Source organism: Pinus tabuliformis, chromosome 8 (genome assembly GCF_031772625.1).
Source record: "Pinus tabuliformis cultivar Carrire ecotype Pingquan chromosome 8, CPIR1, whole genome shotgun sequence".
NCBI lineage: Eukaryota > Viridiplantae > Streptophyta > Pinopsida > Pinales > Pinaceae > Pinus > Pinus tabuliformis.
In genome coordinates, this window is record NC_142294.1 from 2,022,427,125 (window position 1) to 2,022,446,918 (window position 19,794).

Here is a 19,794-nt window from a genome sequence, read left to right on the forward strand (position 1 = left end):
ATGGTGAAAATACTAAGGGCTATAGAATCTATGTAGTTGGTCAAAGGGAAGTCGTGATTAGTCATGATGTCACCTTTGACGAAGATATGGCTCTCAGCAAAGTGAACAATCTTCCTACATTGAGGAGCTCTCAAGAAGCTGACACCAGGGAACCGAAAGAAAAAGAGTATGACGAGATATTTGCACCTGTTGCCAGATATACCACCATTCGCTCGATCATAGCCCTTGCGGCTTCACAAGGATGGAACCTACATCAGATGGATGTCAAGACCACATTCTTGCATGGTTCGATCAAAGAAGAGGTCTACGTGGAGCAACCCGAAGGATTTGAGATTTATGATCGAAAATCTCATGTGTGCAGGTTGAAGAAGGCCCTCTATGGGCTGAAGCAAGCACCCCGAGCATGGTATGAGAGGATCGACAGCTACTTGATGAAGTTGGGATTCACTAGGAGTGAAGCCGACCCTAACCTCTACTTTAAGGTTGAAGATGACAAACCTCTCATACTGGTGTTATATGTTGACGACCTCTTTCTAATAGGTGCAGACCCTCTCATTCACAAATGTAAGAGGGAGTTGGCTTCTGAATTTGAAATGAAGGACCTAGGACTGATGCACTATTTCCTAGAACTTGAAGTCTAGCAGAATCCAAGGTAAATTTTCCTATCTCAAGGAAAATATGTGGTGAAGATATTGGAAAGATTTGGTATGGTGGACTGCAAGCCTGTGACTACCTCGAGGATCTTAACTTTCAAAAGTTATATTGATTGGGTAGGCAGTGTGGTGGATCGTAAGAGCACTTCCGGGTGTCGTTTCTCCTTGGGATATGCTTCGGTATCCTGGATGAGAAGGAAGCAGAAGTCGGTGGCTCTAAGCACCACAGAGGCAGAGTATATTGCTGCTAGCATGGCCTCCTGTGAGGCAGTCTGGTTGCGAAAGATCTTCAGTGAGTTGTTTGGATTTACATTGGATACCACCGTGATCCTATGTGACAACCAGAGTGGGATTCATTTGTCAGAGAATCCTGTATTTCATGATTGCTCCAAGCATATTGATATCAAGTACCACTATATTCGAGATATGGTGCATTGGGGAGTTATAAGGCTCCAACATATCGATACAGATGAACAGGTCGCCGACATTTTGACAAAGCCCCTAGGAAAGGTCAAATTTTTTACTTTCCGAGAACGACTTGGTGTCGTTTAGAAACCCTCTGATGAGGGTCTTGTATGATGTATGGAGCTCTTGTAACTCCGGGGGGGGGTGCAGGGTACTTCTTGGAGCGACATATGATCATAAGGTAAAAGAATCAAAACTTTCCCTGCAACACCTCGTGGCGACTATGTAGCAAGATGATTAGTTCTCCTGAGAGGTCTGGATGATGTGTTCTCCATGACGATTATGTAGCAGGATGATTAGTTCTCCTGTGAGGTTTGGATGATGTGTTCTCCATGACAATTATGTCGCAGGATGATTAGTTCTCCTGTGAGGTCTGGATGATGTGTTCTCCATGATGATTATGTAGTAGGATGATTAGTTCTCCTATGAGGTCTGGATGATGTGTTATCCATGACAATTGTTAGTAGGATGATTAGTTCTCCTGTGAGGACATGAGTGATTAATTCTCCTGTCGAGGCATCCTACCCATGCAGTCTGGGACTCATGGGAAGTACCTCTCATTTGATCAATGAGCAGGGAAATGAGGATAGGGACCATAGTAGTATCAATGGACACATCGCTGTATCTACTGTACTCCCTATGCTAGGATGACCTTCATTGATATGGGATCAATGGTACTGGTCTGGGACCAGTGGTAGGAGTTGTACCCACTATGACGCTGACTTCGGGTCGGTTGAGACTAGTCTGGGACCAGTGGTACATACTCCGACACTGACTTCGGGTCAGTGCAGGACTGGTCTGGGACTAGTGGTAGGAGTTGTACCCACTATGACGCTGACTTCAGGTCGGTTGAGACTGGTTTGGGACCAGTGGTACATACTCTGAGACTGACTTCGTGTCAGTGGAGGATTGGTCTGGGACCAGTGGTAGGAGTTGTACCCACTATGATGCTGACTTCGAGTCGGTTGAGACTAGTCTGGGACCAGTGGTACACACTCTGAGACTGAGTTTGAGTCAGTGGAGGATGATACTAGTCTGGGACCAGTGGTAGGGATTGTACCCACTATGACACTGACTTCGGGTCGGTTGAGGACTGGTCTGGGACTAGTGTTACACACTCTGATACTGAATTTGAGTCAGTATGATACATCCTCGATCATTTCTTCTTCTTCATAATTCAGACAAAGCAAACCAGAGCATAACAAAGCAGAGCAGAACAGATCAGAACAGGGTAGAACAAAACAGAGCAGAGCAGACAGGATAGAGCAGAGCAAAGCAAGGGTCAAGTTGTAAAAGGCAGTGCATTTGATGGATGAATAGTAGCGACCGACAGATGAATTGCAGATGGAGTTCTCCCTAGTTGAGAGGGAGTGTTAAAATTGGCAACTAGGGCCAAACTCCATGTGGGTCATCTTATTCATGGCTGATAATATTTTATCTAGATTCCTCTCATTGAGAGGTGTAGGATTGATCTAAAGGTCATCTGATTCCGATAAGTATTTATGGAGATATGAATTTATTTTGACTATGGATAAATTGTCAAAGTCGGCCAGCAACTTATGTAGGCTTAGAAGCTCAACATACACATCTATTCATCATTAACGTTTGCATATAAATATAGGATGTCTCCTCCTCATTTGGAGACACACTTCTCATCACATCTCTCTCTCTCTCTCTCTCTCTCTCTCTCACCCGAGCCGAAACAGGTCGTTCGAAATCTTGCACTGGTGCGCAGCGAAATCTTGCACTGGTGCGCGGCGAAATCTTGCTCTAGTGTGTGGCGAAATCTTGCTCTAGTGTGAGACGAAATCTTGCACTGGTGCGTGGTGAAATCTTGCTCTGGTGCTCGACGAAATCTTGCACTAGTGCACGGTGGAATCTTGCATTGGTGCACGACGAAATCTTGCATTGGTGCGCAGAAAAATCTTGCACTAGTGTGCGGTGAAATCTTGCACTGGTGTGCGGCGAAATCTTACAGTGGTGCACGGTGAATCTTGGACTAGTGCACGACAAAGTCTTGGACTAGTCTACGATGAACGACTCATCGGTGGAAACTTGACAAGTTCGATCTAGGGTCTGCTTCCCTAGTTTAGGGCAGATCTGGGGTTTTCTGCTACTAATATAAATCAGATCTTTATACTATTTCTCTCTACTGAATTATTGAAGATAAAAGAAAATTTGATCAAAGTGTTTCCCCATATTGGGGTTTGTCCCTCGCTAGCCACCACATCTTGTGTCTCTTGTCTTGGCTTGTTTTCTGTCGATCGTTTAATGTTCTATCTGCACTTTACTTAATATACATGTGATTGCTAATCCGTGGATAATAAAAAGAAAAAGAAATAAACTCCTCTAATCACAAAACTTACCATAACTTAACACCATGATATATAATATGATCATTAGGACATGCATCTATAACTTGATACTCCATTTAAATTTGTTTCATAATGACATATAAATCTCAGTATGTGCAAGGTAACTTGTTTGACGATAACAAAATAAATTCACCTAACACTCTAATACAACATAAAAAATGACTAGTTAGCGTAAAAAATATTAATCATAAATATTGCATTATTATTTTACACTTTAATTAACGAAAAAAGGAGAAAAAAATAAACTTTTCATGGTAGATTATACCTTAGGATCCGTGTCATACAAGTGTTTGACAAACGATTCAAAACCTTTAAGTTCACCAACAATAATGTACCCGAGAGAATATTTTCTCTTGAGCCTTCATAAAGTGGTGTCTCTGTCTTCTCTAACACATTGATTCACCACAAATAAGATCATCATTTTCATCGTCAAACAAGTCTTGGATCAATTCATTTATCCCATCATCTTGAACTATGTTATTATTGTCATCTTCTTCCATAGGATCATTATCACGATCTTCAATATTTACTCGAAGTTCCTTAACTTGTAGAACATCATTTCTAATAGTACTACTTAGCACATTGAGCTTATAACACCTACGGGGACACCTTGACTTTATAATCATTACAAGAAATCACATGAAATTAATCTACAAAAAATATATATTATAACATAAAAATTTATAAATACGATTAATATAAAGAACATATATATAATGATTCATAAAAAGCTTACCACGAGACACCATTCATTCCCCCTTCAACGTGCCCATTCTTCCTACAATGTCTATCAACTATAACATATGAAATTCTTTGTAGATGTGTGCACCCACAAAGAGTGCAAGGGAAATAACATTTCCCATCATCGACCCCTGGCCAATTAGATCCCCATCTAATGTTTTTTTGACATTCTTCCCAGCCACAAAAAAAAAAGAAAAAAAAAAAGTGATGATTATGTTATAAAACTAAGTGGCTATGTAACTAGATCTAATATTATATTTTTGTAATGCAATTGATATATATATATATATATATATATATATAGAAAAAATTGTTTTCCTTGTGCCCTATTAATATATTTTGTAAGATATTAATAGGGAATTCCCAATATATGTTATGGAATCTAATATTAATTGTATTCACCAATAATATTAGTTTTATAAACAAATCTATTTTTTCTCGTGAAAAACACCTTATAACCTTTCAGAATTATTGTCCTTATAGCAAAGATGTTGCAACATCTCTTACATGCAAGATATTTATATATTTATTGATCATCGAAATTCTGATGTTAATTGGCTAGTCAAAGTCAAATATGACCAGTCAAATAACGGTCACATTACTTACGTCATAAGATATGTCATATAAATAGAGCATCAAAATATCGACACCCTATTCATCGGCTATTAGAATTCCAACGAACACAAGTATTTTACAAAAAAAAAAAAAAAAGTGAGATTTTTCTTGTAATCTGCAACAGTATGGCTATATTTTCAGACTATATTTTCTTGTAATTATTATCTCCTTATTCTATTCTTTATATATTCTATAAGTGAGAATAAAAAGTTCTTCTCTGATTTTTAGATTCATGGCTTGAGTTATCATCTCCTTATCCGGAATAATCCCTTGGAGTGCTTTGAAGCCAATTTATCCAAATTTTGTGGTACTTGTAGCTTTGTAATAAAGACATCATCTTATGAGAGAATGAAACCTTAATTATCGGTTGTGTTATGTTTGATTTGTTTTTATTTTTTAGACCAAACAACTTTGAATATTATTTAGGATTAGTTGATCTTCTCTTCCATCAATATAGAATTCAAGGTGCTACGGTCAAAATTACTAATTTCCAAATTTAAAAATTATTGTTTTTAATAATTTTATTTGCTGTTATACATTTTTAAGAGCAGATTTGGGTATTCTAACTACATATTCAAAGTATATTTGAATGTTCTAAACAAATATTAACATGGTTTGGATGTTCTAAATATATAAGTCATCTCTTACATAAATTTTAAGCCTGATATTTTGAAAAAAAATAAATACATTTCACAATTTAGAAAAATATTCCTACCACTAAACCAAAAGTTACAAGATACCATTTGCACTTCCTTAATTACCTTTTAACTCTTCATGTTTCAAACAGCGTTTGAAAGTGCATTGAGAGATACAAAATCATTAAGCAATTCAAAAATTTAAAGATTAAACTATTTATCACTAACAGTTCTTTGATTACTTTTTAACAAGTTTTAAACATTAAACCCTTGAACATAAATTTCAAGCCTGATATTTTGAAAAAATAAAAATACATTGAAAAATATTCAAATCCCTAAACCAAAGTTACAAAGGAAAACTTGCACTTAATTAACTTTTAACTCTTCACATTTCATACAGCCTTCGAAAGTGCATTTTGAGAGATACAAAAACATTAAGCAATTCAAAAGTTTTAAGATTAAACTATTTATCACTACCATTTCATTGATTACTTTTTAACAAGTTTTAAACATTCAGCCCTCGTATATGCGTTTTGAGGAAAAAACATTAATCAATTCAAAAGTTCAAAGATTAAACTATTTTATCAAGTAGCAAAACAAAACCTAAACTCCATACAATTACAGCAATGAAAAGAATATATATTCCATGGAAATCAAATAAATTGGGAAATAGCCCAACGAAAATAACAATAGCAATAAGCGGATTAAATCGTGCTACAAACTTTATCCCCAATCCACACAACGAGTAAGCTCATTCTATTTATAAAAAACTCCTCTTACAAACCAAGTTTGTTTCATATTTTAGAGGAAATTACTCAATTTTATGTTGTTTCTATATATGAGAATAGAATAAAATCTTTGAATGTTCGGAGCAAAACAAACATAAACGGAAAGCTATGCGATGTTTCTTTTGGTATTGACGAGTTGTATCCGGAGGTAGAAATTTGAATGTTTGCAACACAATGTGAAAGAGCATCTCAGCTCACATTAAAGCGCCAAACACATTACTCCATATTTCCAGAGGCACACTACATCATATTCATTCCACAAAAGATTTCAGTCTGACCGATGAGCACATAAGATGAGAAGGTAGGTACATGAAAATTTCTCTAACAGATTTTAACAAGTATGTACAATTGCTGCACTTCTCAAAATTGATTCAAGCTTCACTCTTATCTGCAAATTTTGTCTCATCCTTGATTTTCAGAGCACTGCAAAATGACAAATCATTACCAGAGAAAAATCATGTACAGTTTCAAAATTTCCCTGCAGAGTCTTTGCAAAATTTACTGCATTCACAGCGCTGCCATCAGGCTGCTCAATGCCCTCATGGTATACCTGATCTACATGGAAAATCTAATGGAATGGGCATTCCACCGATGCAAATAAAACCAGCTTCGTTGGCTTTCTGAGGTGGTGAAGATCCAAGATAAGACTCGTGCTTAAGACAATACTGCAGTAGCTCATTCCAATGGTTCTCCTGCTCAAGAAACAACAAATAAACAATGGAAAAGGTCTTCCAAATGCATTAACTATATATCATCTACTGGATAGATTACAAAAGATACAAGACAATAAAAAGCAATTCCTTCATGAAGAACATACATTGAAATTGAGACTGAAAATCTTATTAGTCAGTACAAATTGCCAAAATAGCTCAACCGAACTTGAGTACATGTGCTACAAAGGTAGTATTACGCATATCCCAGCAAAGAGAACCAAGTAGATGAAAGGAAATTATGCATACTTCTCAACTTTTTATATATATATATATATATATAAAGATGCTTTGTGAAACATGGTGGATTGCACTTACTAGATTTCGAGAAAATATCCTCTCGAAACAAATCTCGGCATTTCTAATTAAGACATATACGACTATTTTATCACATTTTTATTTAATAGATGCACCACTATCCACTATAGTGTAACTATATGAATTCAAATTTCAATCCAAAGGATATTTCCAATATGGGAAAAAAATGCAGTTATATATCTCATTAGTACTCAAAAAAAAAATTGCAATTATTTCCAATGAAAACGAAAAGAGAAACTGTAGAATGATGGATGGCACATGCTCCATTCATTAACCTGTTATATATGTGTGTGTGCCAAAACCACTTGACGAGCAGGTAAGCTATGTTTTGAGTGATAAACGTAGTAATGGAGAACCGACTCAGCAAAAACTTGCATGATGTTTGAGTTTATTAAGTTTTCAGGTGATCTTTTATTGAGCAGTATTGCTATCAAATTGCTGCATTATTACTGAAATTGACATCATGTTAGTTTCGAGTTTACTACAAACAGTGTTCACACCATGTTTGGGGATGTTACATGAGATTTGGAGTACATGGTGTATGTTCATCCCCTATTTGGTCCATTATTGATATGCATGAGAGATCATCCATGATGTATTCGCACAATCGAGATGGCTTACAAAATGGTTGTTTGACCTTAGTTGGGTGCTTGCATGATATTCTTCCCTAGGGTTGTTGGAGATTTCTTGATCAAGTCTAATTGATCCTAGCCATTGATGGAAATTTAATCTTAGCCATTGAGCATCAGTCATCTTGGCAGATCGAACTGCCAAGTTCACATCGTTAGTGAGGGTGCAGTTTGGGCCAGAGCGAGAGCATCCGAGAGAGGAAGCAACATAAAATTTAGGTGTAGGATTCCAGAGAGTTTTCCAATGTTTCTCCAGTGTCAGATTGGCAAGAGACAGAAGGTCAAATTATCTGCAGAGAAGGCCGCAGAAACCAGTGCGAATAGCCAGAAACCCTTGAGCGAGTTGCAGGAAGAGAGAAAATCCAGTTTCCGGAGGCTGGATCCACTACTAGGAGGCAAAGCAGGTCACTTCCAGAGGCAAAAGGAGGCAAGATGACTCACTTGGAGCCATTTTCCACGCAGTGCAATTTTCCTAGGGCCAACAGTGTGAATTCTAAGCTACAGTGCTAGTAGCCAATGTGGGGTTTGAGCAGGATTAAGGAGGTCGATTTGTTTAGTAGAGGAGATTTGAGATCTCCAGATTATTTTGGCTAGATATTTGCTAGAGGATTGCCAGTTGGGCATGCAGATTATGTAATCCCAAAATTTGTTGCCCAATAATAAAATAATCCCTCATCTGCTACACTGGTTTTCCCTTAGAGGTTTTTTTGGGGACCTTTTAGTCCAAAAATATTGGTGTCTATTTTTATGTATGTGAAGAATGCATCAGTGAGTTATTTTCTATTTGTCATAAACAGATAAACTGCTAATCAGATAGGAGAATAATTTCCAGTTGGTGAATTTAAGGAAATTTCACATGCAAGTGGAATGTTTTGCATCCCAAAGAAGGGCATCAGAACCTAGACAACACAAGGTAACTTGGATGCTTGCATGGAGGCTTGGAATTAGCTCAAGAATGTAGGGGAGTGGAACTAGTGGTGTACATGGCTTACGGGATTTGATGGAATCTTTGAAGATTTGTAGGAGCATTGCACACATCCCATGGAGACATCACATTTGGAGACTTGCTCGTGGATGACATCACCTTAGAGCTTGACATGTGTACTCTTAGAACGTAACACTCCATATGTGTGGCCCTACATGTGTTATTGTAGGTTTCTTGTAAGAGCATATAGATCCACATATGTATTGTTGGCCCCCCTGACCTCTCATATATGTAGAGGGAGAGAGCCCTTTCCATCATTATCATCATAGTTCGCTTGTTGTCACTATTGTGTTAAAGATGTGATTAATGGCATAGGATGGTGTTCTAGTCTCAAACTTTATAGAGAAGCTAAAACATAAGAGTTCTCGAAAACCCATAAATTGTTTATGGAAATTCCACATAGAGACAACACAATTAAATTAATTGACTATCATTTAAATTTTTCCTAATTCTAACTTAGGAAAACTAGTTAATTAATAGTAATTAATTGAGAAAGGTGAGAATTCTTTAGAAACTCACATGGATTGACTTAGAGACGATCTCAACCATTGATTAAGTTTTAATCATGGTCATTGAAGTCTCAACTGGAGATTATAAGAAGAGGTCGATGGGTAGATGGAGGACACACCCGTGCAAATACTTAGTGATCAAGGCAGTTCAATTTTCCAGTAGCAAGTGATTCAGCCGGGAGATCGAGCCAGTGATCGAGTAGCAGGTGACAGAGAGGCAGTATAACAGATTTCCGGAGGAGTTTCTAGTTTCAGAGAGGCAGTGAGAGGAGGTCAAGTTTATTCTCCAAGAGGTTGTGCAAGGGTTGCACAATGCCTCAAGTGGTGCAGTTCAATTCAGCCAACAGAGAGGTCGATTCAGCTTCCAGTGGCTGGGAAAATTTCCAGGAGATCGGGAGAATCACTTCCAGATGCAGAAACAGGTTCAATGTTATCATCAGAATTTGTTTCTGGGCAGCATGAGTTGGGTTTGCACAGAGGCAGTGCAAAAGCTTGCACAAAGGTGTTCCAGAACCGGTTCTAAGGCTCAGTTTGTTGCAGGATTGCTTGAGGAGGAGGGTAATTTCCCTACGTAAAATTTGCCAGTATTTCTCTCAAATAAAAACGCTAGGTTGGTGTTCATTTTATTGTATTCAGAATTTCTATTGCTGCATAATAATAAAACCCTCAACTGTTGCACTGGTTTTTCCACATTGAGTTTTTCCAAGGACAATTGTCCAAAAATAATTGTGTAATTTTTATGTGTGCGCTAGCATTTCTCAGTTCCTATTTTTGCTTCCACTGTATTTTGTTTATTGTGAAGAAACTACAATGTGAATTCTTCGTTATTTGTGGTAGCAAATAAACTACATAATAATTAACCAGTTAGAAGAATAATTTCGAGTTGTTGCATTTCAAGGAAAATTTCACATGGTATCAGAGCGTATTTGACACACAGGATGCTCAAAGATGAAGAGGGAGAATTTTGTGGCTGAGAGGGAGTAGAAACACAATTTTTTCATGGGGTTGCATAGTGCCTAGCCAGGCAGTGCGAATTGCTGGACAAGATTCGATTTTCAGTGGCAGGGTGGCAGGAAAATTTGACTAGTTCGGGAAAGTGATTCCAACAGGCAGAGGTTGGAAACATAGTATTTTAGCAGAGCAGATTTCTTGTCTGGGCACAAAGGGTTTGCAATAGTATTGCTAGAGCAGATTCAGTGTTGGGTGGGAGAGAACAACACACGAAATTATACTAAGGATGTCTTCAGATTTCTCCAATATGGCCATGGACATATTTGGTATTAAGGGGGATTCAAAATTGTCTTCTAGATTGGAGGACGAATTTGCTCGCTTAAATAGCTCAGCTTCACAGGGTGTCTAGTATATAGACAATGAAGCATCAGCTCACATGACAAGGATTAGAGAATATTTCTCTGGATACAATGAAGAGAAGATGGACTTCCAAATTACGATGGGAAACAAGACCAAGTGCACTCCAATAGGGAGAGGTACCATCAATTTTCAGAGGGACTCAGGAGCAAGTACTGGTGCTACAGATGTATTGCATGTGCCAAGATTAGGTATGAACCTAATTTCAATATCTCAGCTACAGGATAAGGGATACGATGTCCACTTCGTAGGGAAGAAGGTGTTCGTCAAACACCTAAGCTGGAAGAGGGTGAAACACATTGGAGTTCGAAGCAACAAGTTGTACAAGTTGTAGCTCAATTCTCCAATAGCACTAGTGGCAGCAACAATAATAGTGGGAAAGACCTAAATGAGCTATGGCATAGGAGAATGGGACATTTACACCATGTAACACTTCGAATGCTCAGGTAGATAGTGAAAGGTGTTCCAGAACTTGGCACAAAACACAATGATGTGTGTAAAGGGTGCGTGCTTGGGAAATATGCTAAGGCAACATTCCCAAGAAGTGACAACAAAGAAGATGACATGTTGGGACTTATACATTCAAACATTTGTGGCCCTATGTCAACTAGAGCTCTCATTGGGGCCGAATAATTTGTCACCTTTATTGATGATCATTCTAGGAAAACCTAGATCTACTTCTTGAAGACCGAGGATGAGGTCTTCAATCGCTTCAAGGAGTTTAAGGCTCCAGTAGAGAAAGCGACAAAGAAGAAGATCAAGATGCTTCACTCAAATAATGGTGGAGAGTACACAGACAAATACTTCACATATTTCTGTGCGAAGGAAGGCATCAGAAGAGAGTGGATAACTCCATACAATCCACAACAAAATGGGGTAGCAGAGCAAAAAAATAGAACTATAGCTGGGCTTTCAAAAGCAATGCTATATGACCAGGATTTGCCCAAGTTCTTATGGGCATAGGCACGTAACACAATGGTGTATATTCAAAACATGATTCCTCATAGGGCATTGGGGAAGATAACGCCAGAAGAGGTCTTCTCAAGAAAGAAGCCCGAGGTAAGTCACTTCAGGATCTTCGACAACATAGCTTACTACCATGTGCTAGATGAGAAACACGCCAAATTAGATCAGACTGCAGAGAAGGGGTTCCTCGTTGGGTATAGCAAAACCTCAAAGGCATACATGATCTATGTTCCTAGTAGCAGGAAGATCGTAGTGAGACGAGGTGTGAAGTTCATGGAGGACAGAGCCTTCAAGAAGTCTTGCAAGATGCCAGTAGGTGATCAGAGTGAGCCAGCAAAAGCTCCATTGGTCCAGCACCAGGGGCAGCCAGTAGGACCACCGATTTGACAGTCACAGGGATCTACTACAGTGATTAGCACTAGCATATCCTCAAGTGCAGGAGACCTAGTGAGTTCATAGCAGATGGATCTGCAAAGGCAAGATGAGGAGCTGGTTGAGCCTCCCACCACTAGTGGTCAAACCAACAGGGAAGTTCAACAGACATTGAGAGATGCAAAGGAGTTTGTTGGAGCTCCTAGGATGAACAAGAGAACACAGACAACCAGATTTGTACCAAGCATTGGTGGCATAGGTTGAAGAACCTTCTAGCTATCAGGAGGCTACACAGCATCAGGTGTGGATAGATGCCATGGTGGAGGAATATAACTCTATCGTGACTAATGATTTTTGGGAGGTAGTTCCAAGGCCTGACGACATGTCAGTTGTGGGCTCTCTATGGATCTATAAGATCAAGTACGCTGTAGATGGCAGCATGGAGAAGTATAAGTCTAGGTTTGTGGCAAAGGGGTATGCACAAAAGGAAAGGATAGATTACAAGGAGACCTTCACCCCAATTACTAGATATAATTCTATTCGCTTAGCAATATCCCTAGTAGCACAGATGGGATGGAAGATTCACCAAATGGACGTCAAGACAACCTTACTGAACGGGGTGATAGAGGAGGAGGTATATATAGAACAACTAGAGGGTTTCGAGACGCATGAGAGGCGCACACATGTGTGGAGATTGAAGAAAGCTCTATATGGCTCAAGCAGGCTCCCAAGGCATGGTATGGTCAGACTGACAACTACTTGCAGCAGATGCAGTTCATCAAGAGTGACGTAGATCCCAACCTTTATTATCTTATGGTAGAGGATGAGCCACTCATCCTAATGTTGTATGTGGATGACCTCTTCTTGATAGGGTCATCAAGGCTCATAGAGGACTACAAAAGGAACTTGGCAACAGAGTTTGACATGAAGGATTTTGGGTTGATGGATTACTTCCCAGGCTTGGAATTGTGTTAGAAGGACAAGGAGATCTTCCTTGGTCAATATGCAAGATTGTAGACCCATGTTTATGCCCATGATTACCAATTGGAAGAAGATAGACGCATCAGAGGGAAAGGATGTTGACCCAACCTTTGTATAGACAGCTCATTGACTCTCATGTATATGGTCAATACTAGGGTAGATATCTGCTTCGCGGTCAACACTCTTAGTCAGTTTATGGTGGAACCAAAGATAGTACATTGGACAATAGCGAGGCACATTCTAAGGTATTTGTGTGGCACAATAGAGTATGGGTTGAAATATACCTGAGGTGATGATGTCAAAATATGTGGATACATAGATGCAGATTGGGTAGGCAGTTCAGTGGACAGGAAAAGTACCTTTGGGAACTGCTTCAGTGTTGGGTCAGGAATGGTTACTTGGTGCAGTAGGAAGCAGAAGTTAGTAGCACTAAGCTCTGCAAAAGTAGAGTATATGGCAGCAAGCACAACTACGTGTGAAGCCATATGGCTTTCGAAGCTATTGGTGAGCTTGTTCAGGCAAAGGATGGAGGCGGCCAATGTCTACTATGATAATTAGAGTTGCATCAAGCTCTCTAAAAATCCAGTGTTTCATGATAGGTTGAAACACATAGATATTCAGTGTGATTTCATTAGAAATTGTGTGCAGCGTGGAGCATTCCAACTATAGTATGTTCCCATAGAAGAGCAGGTTGCAGATATACTCACAAAATCTCTGGGAAGAGCTAAGTTCGTATATTTCAGAGAACAGAAGGGTATAGTGGAGAATTTGTTTCACTAGCAGTTACAAAGTATTTTGGATGCTTCTCAGTTGCAGTAGTTGTTGGAAACACTGTTTAACACTGAGAGGGGGGGGGGTGAATTAGTATTAAGACTAACTTTAACTTTTTATGCCAATTTATATTTTCTTATTCAAACATAGAAACCATTCATGTGAGCAACCATTAACAAATCATAACAGCAACCATATGAATCAACAAAAGCACACACATAATGAGCAACAAACACATGTGACGCAAAGGTTTAACATGGAAACCCTTTCGAGAGAAAGACCACCAAAGCTTGTTTGTTATTTGATGTAAATAAGAGCACCTAATCTATTACATCAATGTTTGTTTGTGATCCGCCCTCACAGGAAGCACCAACTCCCTTATATTCTTTGCTAGCACCCACTAGCAGGAAGCACCAACTTCCTTCTTTTGTAGACCCCTAATCAACTTACCAGAAGCACCAACTTCATGGATTTGTTGCAAACACCAACTTGTAGGAGGCACCAACTCCCTGGTTTGCAGGCTCCAACTCACACTCAATAAGGAACTAGATATCCACTGTAAATTACAACCACCCTACCTGTTATCAGCTCTTTTTTCTCCTCTGCTCTTGGCCCTCTATTCTCTTCTGTTTTTGGCCCTCTGTTCTGCTTTGCAACCTCCTCTTTATTCGTCCCACACAACATTCTCTGTCCATACTGTAGCATCTCAATGTTCTCGGCCCTCTGCTCTCAGCAGCATACACTCAACTCTCACCCCTCTCTGTTTCACAGGCTCTCTCGGCCTCTCTCTGCAACACAGGCACACTTTGGCCTTCTCTCAGCAACACACTCACACAAAAATCTCTTCACTCAACTCACTTGCAACAATGTTGCATTCCCCCCCAATTGCTCAATGGAAATCCTAAGTTTTGTTCCTCTCTTGCATAATGGTCGATGTTATCTTTGTTGCCATCCACACCACCCAAGAGTGTACTCCTGCATGGCACTCCATCGTGTTGTTGTGTCTAATTACACGACCGTTGCAACATCATTAAACATTGGGAATGGGCTTTTGAGCATTTCTCCATACTGAGAATTAATTCTCAGTCAAACTGTAGGTTACAACTAGGCTCTCCATTCTTCTTTAATTGCTTCACAAAGATCAGGATGTACTTCAAGGATGGCTTTCCTGGTCTGTGATAAGAGATTCTGCACTTAGCCATATTTTCCATTTAATTATTCCTAGCATGCAAGTTAGAACGAAGATGGCTTGCTTTTGTCTGAGTCAGGCTTCATTAATTCATTTTGCTAATCGTGGTCTTGTCTGTCTCAATCGAGAGCTCTCAGCATTCGCCATTGACTCAAACAAAAATTTTAGTTGTCAACTCATCCATGCCTTTGACCTCCAGAACCCAAGCTCGCAACACTGTGCATTTAGCTTGAAGGCTTGTTTTTTTATCACACGGTCCTTGGTCACCAAAACACATAAAACCACCGCTTAAACTGTCGTTGGGCCCCTCTTTGAGCTACAGTCGCGAGGGATTAATCATTAATATTAATCTTTTTGCGCAACAGTCACAAAGCCCCCCACAGAAACAAGTCTTGACGCTTTAATTTAGCCTTGACACATTAATCTTGGCGATATAAACAGTGTGCCCTTAATTACCTCTGGGATTAGCCTTGTGGCATGATGTGTCCTGTGGGACCCCCTGCCTTCACTCTCATTGGTCGTCGTTCTGTGCTTACGCCAATGTGTCTCGGTACTTGTATCCCAACCAAAACTCTTTGCACCCTTATATTTTCTACAGGATGAGCCTTGCGGGATGACGTGTAGTGTGGGGTATGCCCAACGTATTTTCCATTGGTCTGTGCACTGACACGGCCACATCAGCCCATCACTCCCCTTAGTGCTCTGCTTTAACCTTTTGGGGACGGACCAACAGGATGAGATCACATTGACGTCACCAATGCCACATGGCGACCTCTGATTGGTCCATTTGTCACTCAAATATGGGCCATTCAAGTGCCCAAAAACACCAAATATGACTTCCATGTGTCACGCTCCCGTTGGTTGATGCTGACATCATCTTTGACCAATTATACGCTGCCATTTGTCTCATTGTCAAAGAGGAGAGAGAAGGGTCTGGGGCCTTGTTTTCCGCAGATTTCCTTTATAAAATTTTTGGGGTTCCATTGCACTTTGATTTGATATCCCTCCAAGCAAGCCTTTGCAGGCTTTTCTGTCGCTGTGGGGGCCTCCCGCTTATCATTAAGCCAATGGTTGTATCCGTTGTGCTGTGTTCGAGCCACGTACTTCCATCCCAATGCTTTTATCTCTGTGCGCTTAGTTAAACTTCTAGGGAACTGCCATTAGGCTTAGCTGTTGGTGGGACCTCCGCTGGCCAATGAAAACGCTCCCCGTTATTCCTCTGTCTGCCCTCTAAGCTTGATCCTCATTTAACGACTCCGCTAAAGTACTCTGCCTTGTTTGGCAAGGCCGCCAAACTATCACGCCACTAAAGAGTCCTGTAGCCACTTTTAACACAGCAACTTTGACTTTGGGGGTCCTTACTTTGACTAGCAATAAATTTCGATCTAGGGGGCTATTTGCAAACTTCAGCATACTGTTGGAAAGATCTTTCCAAGCACTATCCAACTACGCCACTTTTAGGAGCATCTAAACTCAACTCCAGAGGCTGAATTTCCTTCAAATCATGGGACTCCCTAACCATCATAGTCATCATATTATGGCTTCTTCAGTTAGCCTACTACTATGATGATTCTCTACAAGAGACTGTAGCAACCATGGGACTCCCATTGAGCTTGACACACAATTCACATCAATGCTAGCCTAGTGGAAATCAATGCTAACCTGGTTAACATCAATGCCAACACACCTGCTACCACCAACATCAATGCTCATCTTGTTCACATCAATGCCAACACACTTGCGCCACTGGCCATTGAGACAATGCCAACTATCCAACAATATTTGCAACAACAGAAACAACAGTGAGAATGATTGTTATTTGGGATGCAGTACAGATGCAGATTTGGTAGCAATATAGGTTGTACAGTGTAGTGTCAGCAGCAACACAGAGGCAGTATGGTTGAGCTACAATCAGTAGCAGATGAATCAAAGTTAGCACAGTTGTTGATGGACAGTGACAAGCAGCTACAATTGTCAGACATCGACAACATGTATGGGAGGATGATGCAGAGACAAGTTGTTGTAGGAGTGCAACACTAGAACACCTTCCTTGCTAAGAGGGAGTGTTAGTTTTTGTAGCGTTGGATGCTGTTCTAGTCTCAAACTTTGAGGAGAGGCTAAAACACAGGAGTTCTCCAAACCCCATAAATTGTTTCTAAAAATTCCACCTAGAGATATCTCATTTAAAATAATTGACTATCATTTAACTTTTCCCTTAAGTCTAACTTAGGAAAACTGGTTAATTAATAGTAATTAATTGAGAAATGTGAGAATTCTCTAGAAACTCACATGGATCGACTTAGAGATGATTTAAACTATCGATTAAGTTTTAATCGTGGTTGTTGAAGTCTCAATTGGAGATTATAAGAAGAGGTCGATGGGTAGATGGAGGACACACCAGTGCAGATACTCAATGATCAAGGCAATTCTATTTTCCAGTAGGAGGTGATTCAGTAGTGAGATCAAGTAGCAGGTGGCAAAGAGGCAGTATGTAGATTTCTGGAGGAGTATCCAATTTTGAAGAGGTAGTGAGAGAAGGCCGAGTTTATTCTCCAGGAGGTTGTGCAAGGGTTGCACGGTGCCTCAAGTGGGGTAGTTCGATTCATCCAACAAAGAGCTTGATTTAGCTTCTAATGGTCGAGAAAATTTCCAGGAGACCGGGAGAATCACTTCCAAAGGCAGCAACAGGCTAAATGTCATCATCAGAGGCATTTTCTGGGTAGCACGAGTTGGGCTTGCAGAGAGGCAGTGCAAAAGCCTATGCAAAGGTGTTCCAGCGCCAATTCTAAGGCTTAGTTTGTTGTGGGATTGCTTAAGGAGGAGGGTAATTTCCATCAGTAAATTTTGCCAGTATTTCTCTCAAGTAGAAACACCAGTTTGGCATTCATTTTATTGTGCTCATAATTTCTACTATTGTATAATAATAAAACCCTCAACTGCTACACCATTTTTCCCACATCGGGTTTTTCCAAGGACAATTGTCCAAAAATAATTGTCATTTTTATGCGTGTGATAGCATTTCTCAGTTCCTATTTTTGCTTCTTCAGTATTTTGTTTATTGTGAAGAAATCGCAGTGTGAATTATTCATTATTTGTCATAGCAAATAAACTGCATAATAATTAACTAGTTAGAAGAATAATTTCCACTTGTTGCATTTTAAGGAAAATTTCACAATTAAAAGGAGCCCATCACTTTTCTCTCTCTTGGATTTTCTTATGTACTTGATCTCTTTCTCTCTCTCTTGGAGTCACTAGGGTTTCTTGATCTTGTTGGCCCCATCTGTGTTAAATTTTCCCTAACCCTAGCTATTGGAAATATTGAGAGGGGGGTGAATCAGTGTTTTCTTTCAATTGTTATTATTACCAGTTAGATTATTCACAATTTAATTAGTGAAACATATAAGTATAATTTTATTGAGTATAAAAGAATAAATACAATGTATGACAATTATTGCCAAGCACCAACTTGGTCTTTGATGAGGCTCCGACCTCTAGGGCTTCGACCCTATCTTCTCCAAGGTACCAACCTTGTGTTTATGGGCACCTACCCAAAGGACACCAATCCTTCAATTAAATAGAGTGTATGAAAGACTTACTTTAACAGCTGATCATCTTCTCCACAAGACTGCTTCAGATTTCAATATGCCCATTGTCCAAGATCATCAAGCTCTTTTACTTGTACAAGCTTTCAAAACAAGGATGAAACATGAGTTATTCTTCCAAGAAGAGGTGTATAGGACAGTTTTTAAAGTTATTATAGCACTGAGCCTCCACAAGGTTAAAAATTTCAGGTCCAATCTCTTATATAAGTGATTGTCCAAGCCTCTCCACAGTTCTGGACTCCCACAAGACTTTGTCACAAATTTTGCTGCACAATTGTTCCTACTTCGATTCTCCACAGGTGTATCTGAGCTACACCACAAGTCTAGAATCTGTCTGAGCTGCAAACAAATCCCTGTACCGAGCCCTCTCAAGATGACTACCCCTTTGTCCTGAAGTCTGAACCTTAGAATACTGTCCACAGTATAACAACAAGATATGTCCAAGCTTATAGATCTGAGCTTCTTCAAAGGTGAAATAGGTCCGAGGTTAATGGTTACTGTTCCTGAGTATGAGGAAACCTTAACATAGAAATTGCCACAAGACCGAGCTTCAAACAGTCACCCAAAACCGAGTTCTGGTGAGGTCTAGATTGCCACTTGAACAGTCTTCCACAAATCTGCAAAACCACAGTTCCACAGAGATTATCACAGGTCTGAAGATCTTGATGACAAGACTGAGGCACTGTAGTGTGGTTTGATCTCTACAAATACAGATCTGAGCTCCAGAAAATGTCCAATAAGTAACTGTTTAATACACCAAGCCTAGACACTTGAGATCCGCACTTCAAAACTATATTCCAGCACTTGAGATCCGCACTTCAAAACTATATTCCAGCAGTCTGAGTTCCCTATCTGTATTTTTCACTGAATTTTTATTTGTCAGCGTGTTTGAGTTCTGTCAGAATCGGATTTACTAGCGCACATTACCCAGAATAAATTGCACGCTTATCTTTCTTTGAGTTCACAAGACGTGAACTGTCCCGTTCTATTCTGTTCCTATGTATCTTCGCTGAAATCGTATATCATCCGAATGAGCTTATGCCACAATATATACGTATTTGCTAGCCATGTCCGAATGTGGAGCCGACCAGTCACATTTTTGTGAATTTAGAGAGCCAACAT

General features: G+C 39.7%; 1 protein-coding gene across 1 annotated transcript in view; it reads right to left on the reverse strand.

Moving 5' to 3' along the window:
* Nucleotides 1–6,253: 6,253 nt before the first annotated feature.
* The window catches only part of LOC149244543 (putative RNA helicase SDE3), a 105,716-nt gene continuing 92,175 nt past the window's right edge, over nucleotides 6,254–19,794 (reverse strand). Inside the window, exon 2 of the mRNA XM_089371574.1 lies at nucleotides 6,254–6,964. Coding sequence (XP_089227700.1) covers nucleotides 6,812–6,964 — 153 coding nt within the window. The 3' untranslated portion in view covers nucleotides 6,254–6,811. The remainder of the gene's footprint in view (nucleotides 6,965–19,794) is intronic.